Source organism: Sander lucioperca, chromosome 2, assembly GCF_008315115.2.
Source record: "Sander lucioperca isolate FBNREF2018 chromosome 2, SLUC_FBN_1.2, whole genome shotgun sequence".
NCBI classification, from domain to species: domain Eukaryota; kingdom Metazoa; phylum Chordata; class Actinopteri; order Perciformes; family Percidae; genus Sander; species Sander lucioperca.
In genome coordinates, this window is record NC_050174.1 from 26,360,397 (window position 1) to 26,376,737 (window position 16,341).

Here is a 16,341-nt window from a genome sequence, read left to right on the forward strand (position 1 = left end):
ACCATCAAAAAACATGTACTAGGTTCTCCAGTCAGTGCCCTTGATCAAGGCACTGGCTCAGACCTGGAGTTGGTGCCCGTGCGCTGTAAACCGCTCCCTTGAGGGATGGGTTAAATGCAGAGAATGAATTTTGCTACATGTATGTTAGGGGTGGGAATCACCAGAGGCCTTACGATACGATATCATCACGATACTTATGCCACGATACGATATTATTGCGATTTTAAACATATTGCAATATTCTGCGATATATTGCAATTCATTACCATTTTTTCCAACTTCTAATTTTTCCCAATTTCAAATGATGTCCCCAAAAGGAAACTTTCAATTGTATTGCTCCAAAATGGGATTGTCAAGCAGACAAACTGACCAACACATATATAATAATAGATCGATACTTGGCGTCTGTGTATCGATACAGTATTGCCACGGAAAATATTGCGATACTATGCTGTATCGATTTTTTTCAGCCAGACTTTATGGGGACTCTGAGTGCAAAGATTAATGTCATACAGTTTATAAGCCCTTCTAGAGATATAGTAAGAGTTTAATAGTACCCATCCAAGACTTTCATTCTGGGCTGACATAAGAGGAAACATTTCTCCTTGTCATATTTCTTGGGCATTTTAGGCCTTTATTTTGACAGGACAGTTGTAGACATGAAAGGGGAGAGAGAGGGGGAATGACATGCAGCAAAGGGCCGCAGGTCAGAGTCGAACCAGTGGCCGCTGCATCAAGGAGTAAACCTCTATATATGGGAACGCGCTCTACCAACTGAGCTACCTGGGCGCCCACTCCTTGTCATATTTCTTTCTGTTAATAGTGTGCTATTTGCACTGATACAGAATGGGAATAAAAAAGAATACTCAAATAAACATAATATAGCCTATAAGGTACCAAATATAAAAATACCATCCTGTGTGGCTTTGCCTGGGCAGAATGCCAACTTTCAAGAGAGAATTGTTTGGTGTTCACACTTGGTCTCAGGTGTTATCCACAGCCCTGCTGTGTCCTTGAGCAACATACTCAATCACCATTTGTTGAATGTTCCTGCTAGACCACATATATACATATATACATATATATATATATATATATATATATATATATATATATATATATATATATATATATATATATATACACACAATAATAATGTAATCGAGAAAAACGATTATTTTTCACATTACGTTTTGCAAGTAAACTCTTATTTTAAACTCTTGTGTTCTGAATGAAAAGAACTGTTTTCACTGTTGAGTTGTTTAACTGTTTTGTTGTTTTTTAAATAAAAAAAAGCAACATCTTTCCAAAAGTCAATGAGTAATCATGTTAAATAATCCTGATTCCAATATTGACCAAAATAATCGTGATTATAATTTTTCCCATAATCAAGCAGCCCTAATTGTCTATTATTATTTTTGGGGAAATGTACTATGTGCTTTCTTTCCGAGACTTAGACGAGGAGATTGATACCACTCTCTTGTCTGTGTGTTAAGTGCTAGGGCTGGAGCTGGGAGACAGTTAGCTTATGTTAGCATAAAGACAGGAAGAAGCAGCTAGCCTGGCTCTCTTCAAGGTTCAAAAATATGCCTTTCAGCAGCTCTAAAGTTGAAGAAGACAGAACTAACACGTTGTATCTTGTTTGGGTAATCAGATACAATTTGTTCATTAGTAAACTTTAGAGATGCTGGTTGGTATATTTTTTAACTTTAGAGAGAGGCAGGCTAGCTGTTTCCCCTGCTTTTAAGTTTTTTATGCTAAGTGTAGGTAATTGCCTCCCAACTCTAGGTCCGCACTAGAGAAAGGTATCTTTTTAATTTTACTCTCAGAAAGAGAGCAAATATGCATATTTCCCAAAACTTATTATTTAACAGCTTGTCCTAGATAAACATCTCCATAAGTAGAACTGTAGTTGTAACCTGCATCTTCTTGTGAAATCAGGACCTAAGCACGTTCAGTCCAAAACTAAGTTAGTATATATTTACTGTCATTTACTTTTTAGGGCGATAGATTTCAATTCTCAGATTCCAGACAAAGCAACAGATCAGACAAAAGCTGTCATGTGTTTTTGTAGTGTGCGTTTACAGTGTCTTATATACACACTCTTGATAATACTTGCATATAATGAATTATTCCTCGAAATTGTTGAACGGATGTACCCGTGGAAGAGAAAATAGAGAGGGATGAAGGAGTGAAAACAGTCTGAGAGCATAGCACTCAAGCAGAATCGTAAAAAAGGTCTGCTGTCAAATGGACAAAACATTATGAAGACTTTGAAATCCACCCTGCTCTCACGGCTTGGATCAGAGCTACTAACTAGACACTCACTATTGACAGCTAACAGCACGATCAAACATCTTGTAGAGCAGTTTATCTTTTTGTCTCTATGTGGCTCTCTTTAGGTGCCCCTTATCAATAATAATTGTTTTATTCTGTCAATACTGCAAAGGGGCGATGGAGATTTCAGACAGTTTTGAGGTACAAGCTGATGGGATGAGAGAGTGAAGAGAGCGGGTACGTGCCTGAACAGCTTGTGGATCTTATAATGAGATCTCCAGAGATGAGCAGCACAGTAGCTCCAAGACACAATTAGGCCCAGCGTTGCTCTGCCTCCAAGATAGAACTGGATAGGCAGCACTGAGGTGGTATGTGTGCATGTGGGGTTATGTGTTTGTGTGGGAGTGTATGTCCTGGTATTTTTAAGACTCAAGCAACGCAACAAATAATAGACCATTCTTCAAGGGCTAACTATAGCATCCACACAAAATGACCTGTTTCCTCTAAATGGACTATATGGCCCGTGATTTCCATATGTAATGTTTAATTAAAAAATGTATTTGGTATTGGTTTGGTTAGGTTTCACAAGCCAGTCATAGGATGCTATGACTTTATATATTGATGATTCTCCTTTCTGTAGCTAGTCAGATCACATTCTCTCTGCAGACAAAGCTCCAGGCTGGTTTTAAAACCTAATGAGGAACCAGCCCCTCAACAAGATCTCTGGCCAATTGGTTTGGACTGCAGCAGTCGCTAATGATCAAATAAATCCAACTAAGGAAGAAAGTGCTCCAGGGTTCAAAATAACTGCTGTAAACCAATAAAGTCTAAAGATGCCTTTAGGCCCTGATTTGGCAAATTAATAGAGAAACAGGTTTTATCTGTTCAGTGGGCTTACATTTAATCTGATAGAGAACGAAGAGTTGTCTGCAGGGTGTTAGGACCGTGGCCTGCGTTTGGCTCCCACGTGTTCATAAAACAGGGACAGTTATCGAACAAACTGGAGGAATCTAGCATGTAAAATTAGTTATTATAATATTAGATTGTTCCAGCATTTAATTGGATCATAAAGAGAGCATATGTTAGCCTACATTCAGAGGCAACACAACACGCTAAATAATCCATGACCTTTACAGGAACAGGAGAAGTTCCATCAACATTGATCCAACCTGTCTTCTCCTGCACACGTCCTTGGCATGCATGTCAGTGTGAGGAGTATTTATTTCACCATGGGTTCGACCTGCAAAGCATCTGTCCAAATAAATAATAAGTCTTTGGTATTGATCAGCAACTCTCCCTTGACAGAAACATACAAACAGCTTCACACGTTTACAACCCCAACATAATCCAGAGGCCTGTTTCAGAAAGCAGGTTTAGTGAAAACTCTGAGTTTGTTAACCCTGAGTTGAGGGAAACTCTGGGTTTTCTGTTTCAGAGAGGGAGGTTAATTAAACCTGAGAGAGAGGGGTAACTCCAGCCCGTTTCAGAAAGAGAGGTAACTTAGGGCGTTTTCACACCTACCTCATTTGGGCCAGACTTTCGGACTTTTCAGTTTGGTCCGAACCAAAATTGCAGGTGAAAAAGAGGTGGTCTCAGTCCGGACCAAACTGAACCATGGTTCGGTTCGTTTCCAGTATGAAAACACTTTTTGGATGGTTCAGACTTTCGGACCAATTACAAGAAGCTCTGGCAGGCTCTCATCGTTTTATAAGACCGAGGAAGCTCCTTAAGGAATAGCTCAGTGCTTAGTGTGTACGTGAAAGAGACGGTGTCAGCGCTCAGAGCAGACAGCTGTCGGAATACATCAGCAGTTTACTTGTTAAGTGGTAGTAAATGTACAGCTTTCAGTTTGTCTCTGAATAAATGCTGCAGCTCCTCAAAACCACAAGTAAAGTTCCCGTGTCATGCTTCTCAACAACGCGGCAGTTTTCTTTACAACATTGGTGATGCGGATCATATTAGTAAAGCCACTGTATGCAGGGCCGTCAGAAGACTCTGAGTCGCTCTGAAACATGTTTTAAATGTTTCTCTAGTGTTCCCTGGACACAAACCAGTGAGAGCCATTAAAAAGGAGTTCCCCAGGATTGCAGGTGAATGATGTAAAACACTTTGAAATAAATGATTATAAATTATAATTCTGTTGATGACATGATGCTGCAACCTCAGAATTAGTAGGGATTAGTAGTAGGCTACTTTTTCACCCGCAGGATTGCACCTGAATGAAATACATTATAGGTTCAATACCATTCCACCAGTTTCCACCAGAAATATTATACTTGTGATAAAATATGAAATTGATAAACTATATTGGAATTTACGCATTAACTCGAGAACCAATTTTCTCCCACGCCAATTCTCACTCTTTTGCAGCAGCAGCCATGTTTCTTTTTTTACGAAATATATGTTCAAACTCGCTGTAGGTATGTGCCATGAGTGTTTCCAGTTCCAGAGGGGTAAAGTACACCGACTGAGTCTTTGTGGTTGTTGCCATGGTGAATCGTAGTATCATGGCTCCATTCATGCTGCCTTTTTATAGTGGTGGTGCAAGTACTTAATTCTGAGTGAACAAATCAGCTGTTCTGGAACCGAAAACTTCCCCATCTCAGGGTAAATCAACCCAGAGTTCAGGGTTAGACTCAGAGTTTGGTAAACCTCCTTCCTCCACTGGGTCGTGTAAAGCAGCAGCAACACAAATCTTGGGAAAGCTGAATTTCCAATGGAAACAAGCAACTGTGCTTGTAAATTGTAATGTGCAAATAAATTGTAGAGTTATAATCTACCTCCTAAAATGAGAAATTTGAAAATTAGTTTTTTTTATTTCAGCAAAAGAAAAGGTCCGATAAATCCATCATATGCTCCCTGTCTATCACCAAACCACAGGCAAACAAAGTTAGAAACAAGCTAGTGGACATGTGCAGCATTTATCAGCTAAACAGCCACTCATTTTTTTCAGGAGTTGGAGGAGACCAACAAATAGCTAAAAAGGGAGTAAATATTGAATTTAAAATCGTTGGGTGGACAAAATCACCACTCTAAATAAATCTGAATGTGGCTTTTCCTGCTGGATGTGTAAATGAGTATAAGTCAGTGTTGTGTTGTCTAATTTCTGATAAAAGCATCTAATCCAATTACAATGAATTGTGTTCACCTCAAAATGTTTACATTTACTGTATCGCCATTTGTTTTGTCATTACATTACAGCAATCCTGTCATTACATTACAGCAATCCTGTTATATATAATCTGTTACTCTCCATTTCAGAATTCTAGATATACGGTAGTAAGCAGTGAATACAAGAGAGGTATAATCTTCTTCTTATTCTATAGGTTGGTATAATACAAGGTTATAGGAAGCAGCTTGCAGAGCTGACTACATTCCCACCCACACACCACCACCCAGTATGTGGGGCCCAAAGGGCTGCTTTATGCTAATAAGCTCCATCAAGGTCAGCCTTTTCGCCGCTCCCACATCCCTGTGTTCTTTCCACATCATAGACAGTGATGACTTTAATGGCACCATTTCCCAAAACAGCACAATGGCTTGAGGAGGAATGCATTACCCATAGCAACATTTGAGGTTATTTGCCACAGCAAGGTTCCCCAACTTTTTCTGCAGCTTCATCCCACCAGAGATCTCTCACAGTGTGTTTTCTGCTCTGGTTTCTTACAATACATAGGCTACTCTACATATTAACACTATTTCCTTGCAGAAATGGCTCACTGCATTATGATCAGTCTGTCAATAAACATTGATGAAATACTGAGGTTCCATAATGAAAGTTGAAGTGCTGTTTGTGGTGTAGACAAGCTGTGGACGGTTATAAGTTGCACACTGTGTGATATATTCTTGTGGAGTGCAGGATATTTGCTGTGAGCTGCACACTGATGAGGGAGGAGAAGCACAGTGAGAGTCAGTAGTTATTGAGAAACAGTCCCATGTTGGTGTTGAGGATTATTGGGATGGATGTTTATGTCACTTGCCTAAAACCCTGTCAAAGGCACATGGTGTGATGCAGAGTGCTGTTCTGTACTATTTCTGTGGTGTACATGGGCATACATCTTATTCAATGGCTTAGCAACTCTGGCTGTGGATGTTGGCCAATTTCACTTTGACATAATTCCCTCAAGCAGAAAAGAGTGAAAGCCTATGAGTCATTATAAGTACAGTGTATACATGGGTTACTATCTACGTGACTGTCATCTATAGATGTCAAAGATCGGCCCCCCAGCTGAACTGCCCCTGCTGCTGACTGTCGACACGTTTGGCTATTTGCCTAATAACACTGAAGTGGCTCCTACATTGATATCTCCTTCCAGGCTAATCTCATGCTGACATATTAATACATGTTATTTCTACACCTCAAGGGCATTCACTTTCTTTTGGGTAAGGCTTTCATGTTAAATCCACTCTGGACTTTTCTGTCCGTTGCAGATTTTTCCGTGATCTGTAGTAGCCTACTTGGAAAAAAGAGGTGATGAGAGGACATTTGGTCCAAATGTATTCCTCTCAATTCCATTGTTTTTTACAGATGCACCTGTGTGTGACTACATTTTACAAAAGATATTTTAAAATGCCCTGTAGCCTACACTAGGGCTGAACACTGTCATGTTTCTAACAGTTGTGTGACCAGAGATGCCGGGTAAACATTGGAGATGTATTTCAAAGATGGAGACAGCTTAGAGCCCAAAAGGACGCCGAGGTGGCTAATTTCCTCCTGAACAGGTAACGTTAAGCATTAGCTTCAGGCTAATTTATCACGGCTACAAGGGACGGGCATTTTATGTCATTTCAAGTCTGTGTGATGTTGAAACCTGCCTTCAAAGGGGGGCGTTTTAAAATCCACATCCAAACACACAATGGTCCCACAAGGGCTCACCCACATCCAACGGGTCGAAACGCACCCTTCTATGTTTCCCGTGGCGGTGACTTGGGGACGTACAACAGTCTGCAGCTAAAGCTGTGAGCTAAAAGACTCAAACTAGCGTACTTCGTGATCGTTGCACTCCTAATATATATATATATATATATATATATATATATATATATATATATATATATATACATATACATATACATATATACACACATATATACATATATATACATACATATATACATATATATACATACATATATATAGTCAATTACAGCGAGGCCAGCGTGCTGCTGGCTGACAGAAAAAAACGGTTTAAGGACCAAATTAAAGCCTCATTGAAGAGTTGCCACATTAAATTCCTGACAGGTAGAAGATCTATAGTCCTGCAGCTGACTGACATGTTCTCTGCTGACACAGGCTTAAAAGGTCCCAGGAGACCCTCGGCATCTCCCTTAGCCTTCAGGTTTATCTCCCCGCTCCCATCCTTCATGATACAGTTGCAGTTGTTGACTTTAAAGCAGCCCGACTTCTTAACGGAGTTTGGATGAGGGGAGAGAGATGAGGAAAACATTTTAAAACAAACCAAGAGCATGAGGAAGACAACTTGAAGGCACACGGTGATTTTTAGAAACACAAACACAATTCCAAGTATTGAGTTATCTTAAAACCTGGACGAATAAAACCAAAAGTATCTGCATGACAAGGTATTGAAAGTGTGAAAAAGTATTTGGTTGAACTGATCCTTTACTATGAGAATTATCTTTAATGCAAATCTAGTCTTATGTTATAATGATACCTACACATTTATTGTAGCTAGTTGACATGACAGTGTGTGAGAACTCAACCTTTTTTAGTTAAGTTAGAGTTCAGAGTTCAGCAACAAATGTATTTAAAATATCAAAAGTAAAAGTACATATTGTGCAGAATGATCCCTGCCGTGGTTATATTATATTATTATTGGATTATTAATATTCATGCATTAACATGAAGCTGTAATCATATATATATATATATATATATATATATATATATATATATATATATATATATAATGTAATATATTCCAACATTAATTTCTAAACAGAAAATAATGAAGTCAGTTTTAAAGATTTGTCTGCAATCAGTGGACATATGTTGTGGCAATAAAGATGTGAATGCTTTAAACTCTTAAATTAGATGCTTATTTTAAAAAAAAAAACATGGTATTTAATAAAATGTAATTCTACACTCATTTAGGTTTTTGGTTCTCTAATTTGCATATTGGATTCTGTGACAGAACCTTCACTATTATGATGATGTTGATGTCATAGTTCCATTCTCTGTGAGCTTCAGGTTCAGCTGCAGAATCTCTCTCATTTGGTATCTGATCTCAGCTATACGACCCCTCTAATAAGACTTATTCCTTCACTACATTCAACAAACCCGTTTACTGTTTTTCTCTCATTCCAAACTTGACTTCTCTTCAAAATGGAAACCCACTTCATTCTCGAACAAGTCCAAAAAATGAGACCGTCCTCTTTCTCAGAGGAAGAGCGACACCGCTACAACGCAGAAGTGAGTTTGTGTAAATGTAAAGGTGCACTGTTTACATTGATGTTACATTGTATAATAGTCTGTGAGCTGCTTCAAACTGTGCTGTACTCAATCTGTGTTGCAGAAAATGATGCTGAGGCAGTTTCTGCTCATGAAGCAGCAGGATCAACTTCCTGATTATTTATCAGTCAGAGACATGACGACCTGGCTGCTGACAGGAAGAAGCTTCCTGGAGGAGTGAGTCAAACTGATTATTGATGTGACCCATATGGAAAATTACATTAAAAAGATTTTACAGATGTTTTAAAGTTGTAGAAATAACACTCTCTTTTTGTTTTTGACAGGTTTCAGGAAATAATTGAGAGGACAGGGATTGATCATCTGTTCACAGCTGAACTGGTGAGTAAAATGTAGACGATCTTAACACTTCAGAGCAATATTTAAATGTTAAATATTTTAAATTGAGTCAGCTACAGTCCTGTTGAGACTAACTAAAGAGTGGTGTTGACAGGCCTGGACCACAGCGAGACACTTATGTCTTAGTCAGATGGAAGAAGAGCTCCTGGAAGAGCTGGACAAAGAAAAGTGTCTTTCCCAGCTGTTCAGCAGGAAGGTCACACTGGAGGGCCTTCAGATGTTTGTCTCGGTCGTCCACCCAGAAGCAGAAAAGGTTGCACAAACCTACCTTTCAGTCCTGCACGGCAAGCTGCTGCAAATCTTTGGTGGCATTCAGATCGCCAGCGGCCCGCTCTCTACAGGGGTCGCGAAACCAGCAGAGCTCTTGGAGCTGGAACAGAGTGCTGCGGCGCTGGTACCAGAGGTGGTGGACACTGCTCTTAAGTTCCTCCTAGAAGAACCAGAGCTGGAAAACAAGAGTGAAGCCGCCAGTGTTGAGATTGGCAAACTGCTGACTAACTCAGCATTTCCCTGCCTCTCTCGGTTTGGAAGAGTTTCTAAAACTCTTCTGCTCTCTGTCTGCACCAAAGAAGCCCAAGCCATGGTCGAAGCCATCTATAACAGGTTTGGCAAGCGCTCCAAGTCCTTCAAGCTGATGGACTATGATGAAAGCTATTACAATGCTACAGAGGGCGTCATCTCTGCCATCCAGGATATGGACCATGACAGGCAGATGGATGCATCCAGCCAGGCTCACCTTCAACTGGAAGAGGGACTTCTGGAGAAGAGGGAGACTTCTCTGGACGTCTCTCCTTTGGAGGAGCTGGAAGAGGGACTCGTGGATGAGAGGGAGGCTTCTCCACGAATCGCTCTGGATGAAGAGGTTGTTGACACTTTCCCAAATGATGTGACTGAGGACACATACAGAAAAGAGGAAACTTTGGTTCAGGACTCTGCCGTCCAGGAAACGGACCTTGAAGTGCAGTTTGGTGAATCCAGCCAGGCTCGCATTAAACTGGAAGAGGGACTCATAGAGGAGAGGGAGGCTTCTCTAGATTTCACTTCGTCTGAGGATCTGGTAAAGGGACTCGTGGAGCAGAGGGAGGCTTCTCCACGAGTCGCTCTGGATGAAGAGGTAGACACTTTGCCAAATAATGTCATCGAGAATATGGACCATGAAGAGCAGCTGTATGTATACAGCCAGGCGTACCTTCAGCTGGAAGAGGGACTCATAGAGGAGAGGGAGGCTTCTTCACGAGTCTCTCTGGATGAAGAGGTTGAGGACACATACAGAAAAGAGGAAACCCTGGTTCAAGACTCTGCTGTCCAGGATATGGTCCACAAAGTGCAGTTTGGTGCATCCAGCCAGGCTCACCTTCAACTGGAAGAGGGACTTCTGGAGAAGAGGGAGGCTTCTCTTAAGGTCTTTTCCTCTGAGGAGCTGGAAGAGGGACTCGCGGAGGAGAGGGAGCCTTCGCCACGAGTCTCTCTCGAGGAGATGGCCCCCATGGTAAGCCCAGCTGATGGGGACACATCTTCAGTTACACTGGAGACCAATGTGGCTGTGCACTTGGATGATGAGCTGGAAGTACTGCAGCAGGAGGAAGTGGAGGTATATGAGACACAGGACTTCCTGGTTCAGGACTGTGATGACAAGAAGAAGAAGAAGGGAGTGCGTGCCTTCTTCTGTGGTTTCCAGAAGATGATGACATGTTGCTTCCGTGTTGACACTGAGCAATAAATCACAGCACTCCATCTGCAGTAATAATGTTAAATACATATAATAAAAAACTATTCATTTAAAGTCATTAACCATTATCTCTGTAGTTATTGTTTATGTACTGTTTTTGCATAGGTGTCAATTTTGAGTAATAATCCATTCAACATGCCTCATGAACGCACATGAAAACAAGTTCAATGTTACACAAATGTAATTTGAAAAAAGAAATTCCCTAATTTTCAACATGAATTCCAAAAACCTCACATGAAACATATATACAGTTTGATTTAGGTAGCATCTTTCAAAATAATTTCCTCCTACTTGTCAGTCAACGTTTCATTCCGTTGCTTACGTACACTATATGCAAATTAAATTTCAGCTGACTGTACTGGACAGTAGATGTGTTCATGTTTCATATTTTTTATACATTTTAGCTCTGTATTTTAGTCAGCTCAACACTTCTCTGGTTTGAATGGTCTACACTGCCACAAGGTCTGGATTATATAAGACTGTTGTGTGTGTGTGTGTGTGTGTGTGTGTGTGTGTCGGGGAGGTTCACAGGTTGGGATCTTCTATCACAGTAGAGACAATCCAGAGATAACTTTTAGATGTCTGCAAGTTATAGTTGTTGCAGTGTTATTGTCATTTTCTTTATCTACCTTTTCATCCTCATCCCAACTCTGCTTTTGAATCAATGACTCTCCACAGGAAATTAACAAAATGTTATACTTTTTTTTATAGCAATGGGTATTAAACTACAGCCTTCTCCCTCTATGTCATCATAAGAGGTGTGAGGCTCCATCATGACAGGCCCATATCCAAACAGGACATGAGAACTGACTTCCAGACCAGGGAAACATCCAGTATATCCAGTGAGAATCTGGCTGTTCCCCTTACAGGATGTCAACGTTGCTTCACCATAGCTTTCTGAATAAAGCAGACAAGGTGCTTGTAGCTGAATTCAGAATCTAGTGATTAGTACTGACCTGTCATATGTTGTAGTGCATATTTTGGAAGTGTACTGCCTGGTTAAACAGACTCAATTAGTTTTAAATAACTAGTGACAGCCACACAAACCAGTCAGTAACTGGTTACGAAGATGTTTTCTGTGAAGTTTCACGGTTTCAATGCATTGGAAACTATTACATGAAGTTTAAACATAAGCCTACAGTGGACATTAAGGTTTTGTGTCAGTAAAAATATTGTATATGTATTTTATGGATAATGCATCAATTCTCTAACTGCAACATGTTGCACAATATGTACATGTAATGCAGCACTTCAGAACAAAATGATGACATTTAATAACACCTAGGCTTGATCTTTAATTGCAGACTGAAACCACTGAACAGGTTTTAGTGCTTTGGCCCATCCAAGGGCTGCTTTGTGTTGCAGGCCACCAGGTGTCACTGCATCTCAAGAGCTGAATCTTTTAGTACACAGTAAAGAGGCTAAATATTGTACTGTACCCGTGAGGTCATTGTCAACATCTGGAGAAACCGTTATGCATTGTTATTGATTATATTTGAGTCAATGTATTGGAATGATTGGTTTAAGTGTGAGGTTTGTGGAAAAAAATACAAAATAAATTGTCTTTTACACAGATTTTATTTTGTCAATAGAAAAAGCCTCTAAGCTTTGACTGCAAATTTGCGGATGGAGTAGAGGAGGTCTTTCCTCTGCTGTTTCTTGGTGCGCAGACTCTCCTCATGCTTGTTGAGCCGGCGGCGCAGAGCTCTGGTCTTCTTGGGTCTCAGATCCAGGGGCTTGTACTTCTTACCCTGAAAGAGATTAAATACACTTACAGTGGAGCGAAACATTTTATTTCAAACTTGAAGGACAGGAAAAATGTTGACCTGCAAGCTTGGTCAAGATCTAAAAATCCTAAACATAAATTGGACCTTTTTCCTGCAGTGACAAGATTGTGCAACAGTTTATTTAGCAACCAGTGAAGAGCCAAATCAAAAATATCCATGTACACCATAGGCAGAAAAAGCCGGGGGTCAGGACCTACCCCATCTGAGGGTATAATAACTCATGTATTTTTCCACTATGTAAGCGATTGTAATGTTACCTAGCTCCACCCACCATGCTTTCATGCTATACTGGTTACAGAAAATGTGACAAAATGTTGTCACTTGTCTGGTGAGAGCACTCTGCTTTTCTATGCTGCGACACGTGTGTGAATGAAACATTAAGAGGTTACATTTTATTAATTTAGTGGCCGGCCAGCTAGTTTGCTGGCTCAGTTCAGCATCCTCTGTAATAGAGAAAAGAATAATTCATCCGATGTTTAAATTGAATAAAATAGCCTGGCCAGCCTATACACACATCATATACAAGTACAATTTTGGCTGTATTATTTGTGTCCCCTTCAAAATTTGCTCATAGTAAATTTTGTTTATTGTACCACCCAACTGATGGATGAAATGTAAACCGTATTGATTATGATGAACAGATCATCTCAAGTCTCAGTCTTTTGGTAAGCAGTTGTGAATGCATCAGCAAAACATCAGCTCAACAAGTATCATCCTAGACCAGAGAACCAACGTGGAAGAGGTTAAATGTCTTCATGTGTGGTCAGTGAGGCGCTGTCTTACTACAGTCCAAGTTAGCTGGTTGGTCTCACCTTGTAGAACTTCCTCAGGTTCTCCTTCTGCGTCTGGTTGATGACAGTCAGGACTCTGGCGATCGATTTGCGGACAACACGACTGCAACGAACCAACACCAAAGTCAGGCACTGTTTTAGCACAGCAGGATTTGATTCAATGGTCAATTAGTCTTAGCAAATACAGCTTACACAATTCATGTTAAAATCACCACAAAAGAGAAAATAGATCTCAAGACAGCTGTTCTACAGAACAGTGCTTCACATTTCATTAGCAACCCCAGTGAACAGCCAAATCAAAATAATGTCTTATCAGTATTATTTTATGAAGAACACTCAGGTCATCTCAAGTCTCAGTCTTTTGGTAAGCAGTTGTGAATGCATCAGCAAAACATCAGCTCAACAAGTATCATCCTAGACCAGAGAACCAAAGCGCACATTTGGATTTGATGGAAAGTTTGTCTAAGCAGATATGTACACCAAATTATGTTAAAATGACCATGAAAGAAAATAGTGCCCAAAACAACCGTTGTACATTGAGTGGTTAGTCTGCACATGTCTAACTCCGCATTGGCTTAAAGGTCAGAATTTTGACTTTCAGAAATACCTCAAACCCATTAATCCATCTCAATAGTTGGCAATTAATTCAATAGCTGACAACTGATCTGTTGATCTTTGCAGCTCTAAAATCAATGTGAGCATAAAAAATAAATGACTTCTCAGATATGATAGTTGGTCCCTAGTGGACTTCTTTAGCAAGTTCTGTCTTTAAGCTTTTAGTGTCATTTATATGCTCCAATGTTAGCTTTTTCAACATGTTTGGCACAGATATGGTATTAATGGTCCAAAACGATGTAAAATTGCACATTTTGATTAATTAAAAACCATAACGTATTCTTGCGGGAGGCCGCCTAAAGCGCCCCACCAAATACGTGCATCCAAGTCTGGCACAAACCGAGGGAAGCCACAGTCAATGTGCAGGGTGTGTGTGTGTAATTCAGGCCTGTGTAATATAATAAAAGTGAAAACATTGTAATTTCCCTTGCGGGAGTAATAAAGTATACATTATTATTATTATTATTACCAGACTACAGTGCTCTGTATAGACATCAAAGACTATATGTACCACGACCGTGTAGCCAGAGACGCTCATGTCAAATCTGGGCCAACCCGGTCCGAGTAGGGATACTTGTCTGAGTGTTAAACCATGTCATACACTAACGTTCCGTTACTTACATCTTGGAGAGTTTGGAAGCGGCTCCTCCGGTAACTTTGGCCACACGGAGCTGGGACAGCTCATTTTTCAGGTCGTCCAGCTGTTTAAGCAGCTCTTCCTTCTTTTTGCCCCGAAGATCTCGTGCCTTGATCTTGGCCTGGACCACGACAGGAGAAAACATGTCTAACGTTAAGAGACCGCACCACATTGGTCTCACGCAACATGAGAGCTCCTCTTCCCGACACGAGTCAGCCGAGCCAACGTGAACGCAACCAACAACATGACAACTTACTGCTAATTGTACCGTCACTCTACATTACTCGTCCGTTTGCCCCAATATAGCCAATTCAAACCATGTACACACATTGCTGCCCGTGATTCGTTAACATTAGCAGCAATTTTAGCTAGCAGGCTATCAATAGGCAGACATGTTGCCATTATCGTTAGCTTAAAGCTAGCAACTCAGCTTAGCATCGTCGGTCAATACCAGCGTTCCGTAATATAACATTTTATTTCCTTCCAGTAGCAGCCTACTTGTCAACACTTGCACGAACAAATACCTGATACGCTTATGTAAACACATATCACACATTTAATGATGTTTAGTCCCGATAAACACATTAAAATCACAGTTATTTGACGAGTAACGCGCTGCTCACCATCTTCCTTCTCGCTGCCCTGTTGGAAAGGCCGGACGTACCGCGTGCTCAGAAAAAGTAGCTTCCGGAGAATTTCTTCTTCGTCGCTTTAAATTTCACTTTGCAATGATCCAAACAGCGCCGGTGACGAGTTCTCTTGATACACCCATGGTGGAGGGTGGCCCAGCACCAACAAGACCACGATCACCAGAGAGGAAACCTGTTCCTGTTCCTGAGGAATGGAAGCCTACAAGTGCATTCAGAAAGTACTCACACTCCTTTATTTTTGGATTAGTCCACCTGCATGTGGTAAATAAACAGTTTGTAAAACACAGACACACTTACTCACGCTAAATGAATTAAAGGAGGATGCACTAGAGAGTGCCCAGATAAAGCCCCGCTGAGTTTTTTGCATCTCTCCATCACATCTTGTATTGATTATGTGTATATTAATCTGTATTTGTATATGTGTAAACCACTAAACTAAACTAAAGAAAGGAAGCATTCTACAGTGTGGTGAGTCTTTGTGATTCAGCATTGTTGGCTCTTAATTAGGGTACAGAGGCATCTTTATTTTTTTTTAAATAAAAGTTACCTACTGACCTTTTGAGGAAAACATTTTTTTAAACAAAATTAGGCATTTTTAATATCAGCATTTGCGTGGTGGTGCAGTGGTTAGCACTGTCGCCTCACAGCAAGAAGGTTCTGGGGTCAAACTTGTCTGCGGGCTGGGGCCCTCTGTGTGGATTGTGCATGTTCTCCCTGTGGCTGCGGGGGTTTTCTCTGGGTGGTCCGGAGTGCTCCTACAGCCTGAGAACATGCAGTTCAGTTACATTGGTGTTTATATATATATATATATATATATATATATATATATATATATATATATATATATATATATATAAATAAAATGTTAATTCAATTGTTTGTATATAACTAAGGTAGAAATGTAGAAAAAGGGAGTAGGACTAACTTCTTCCTACTCCTTTTTGAACATGGGAATCCTTATTTGAGTCATTTCCAATAGTTTTGAAAGATACTGTATGTTTGCTGAGTATTTTTTGTTTTTGTTGGTTC

The 16,341-nt window shown here is 40.3% G+C and overlaps 1 protein-coding gene and 1 long non-coding RNA gene across 2 annotated transcripts; both read right to left on the reverse strand.

Moving 5' to 3' along the window:
• Nucleotides 1-12,391: 12,391 nt before the first annotated feature.
• On the reverse strand, nucleotides 12,392-15,408 carry rpl35 (ribosomal protein L35). Its single transcript, XM_031300524.2, has 4 exons — nucleotides 15,286-15,408; nucleotides 14,647-14,783; nucleotides 13,432-13,513; nucleotides 12,392-12,583 (listed from the first exon to the last, which is right to left on the reverse strand). Exons 1-4 carry the CDS (start codon nucleotides 15,286-15,288, stop codon nucleotides 12,434-12,436), a joined length of 372 nt encoding a protein of 123 aa, XP_031156384.1. The 5' UTR covers nucleotides 15,289-15,408; the 3' UTR covers nucleotides 12,392-12,433.
• LOC118493885 lies at nucleotides 13,754-14,639 on the reverse strand. Its single transcript, XR_004895943.1, has 2 exons — nucleotides 14,495-14,639; nucleotides 13,754-14,413 (listed from the first exon to the last, which is right to left on the reverse strand). It is a non-coding gene; the product is annotated as an uncharacterized LOC118493885 (long non-coding RNA).
• Nucleotides 15,409-16,341: the final 933 nt, after the last annotated feature.

Excerpts from the sequence above, each read along its gene's own strand:
- rpl35 (XM_031300524.2), bottom strand. Across the intron at positions 13,514-14,646 it reads GCTTCCAAACTCTCCAAGAT|TCGTGTTGTCCGCAAATCGA; the intron begins GTAAGTAACGGA and ends GGTTCGTTGCAG. Across the intron at positions 12,584-13,431 it reads ACCTGAGGAAGTTCTACAAG|GGTAAGAAGTACAAGCCCCT; the intron begins GTGAGACCAACC and ends AATCTCTTTCAG.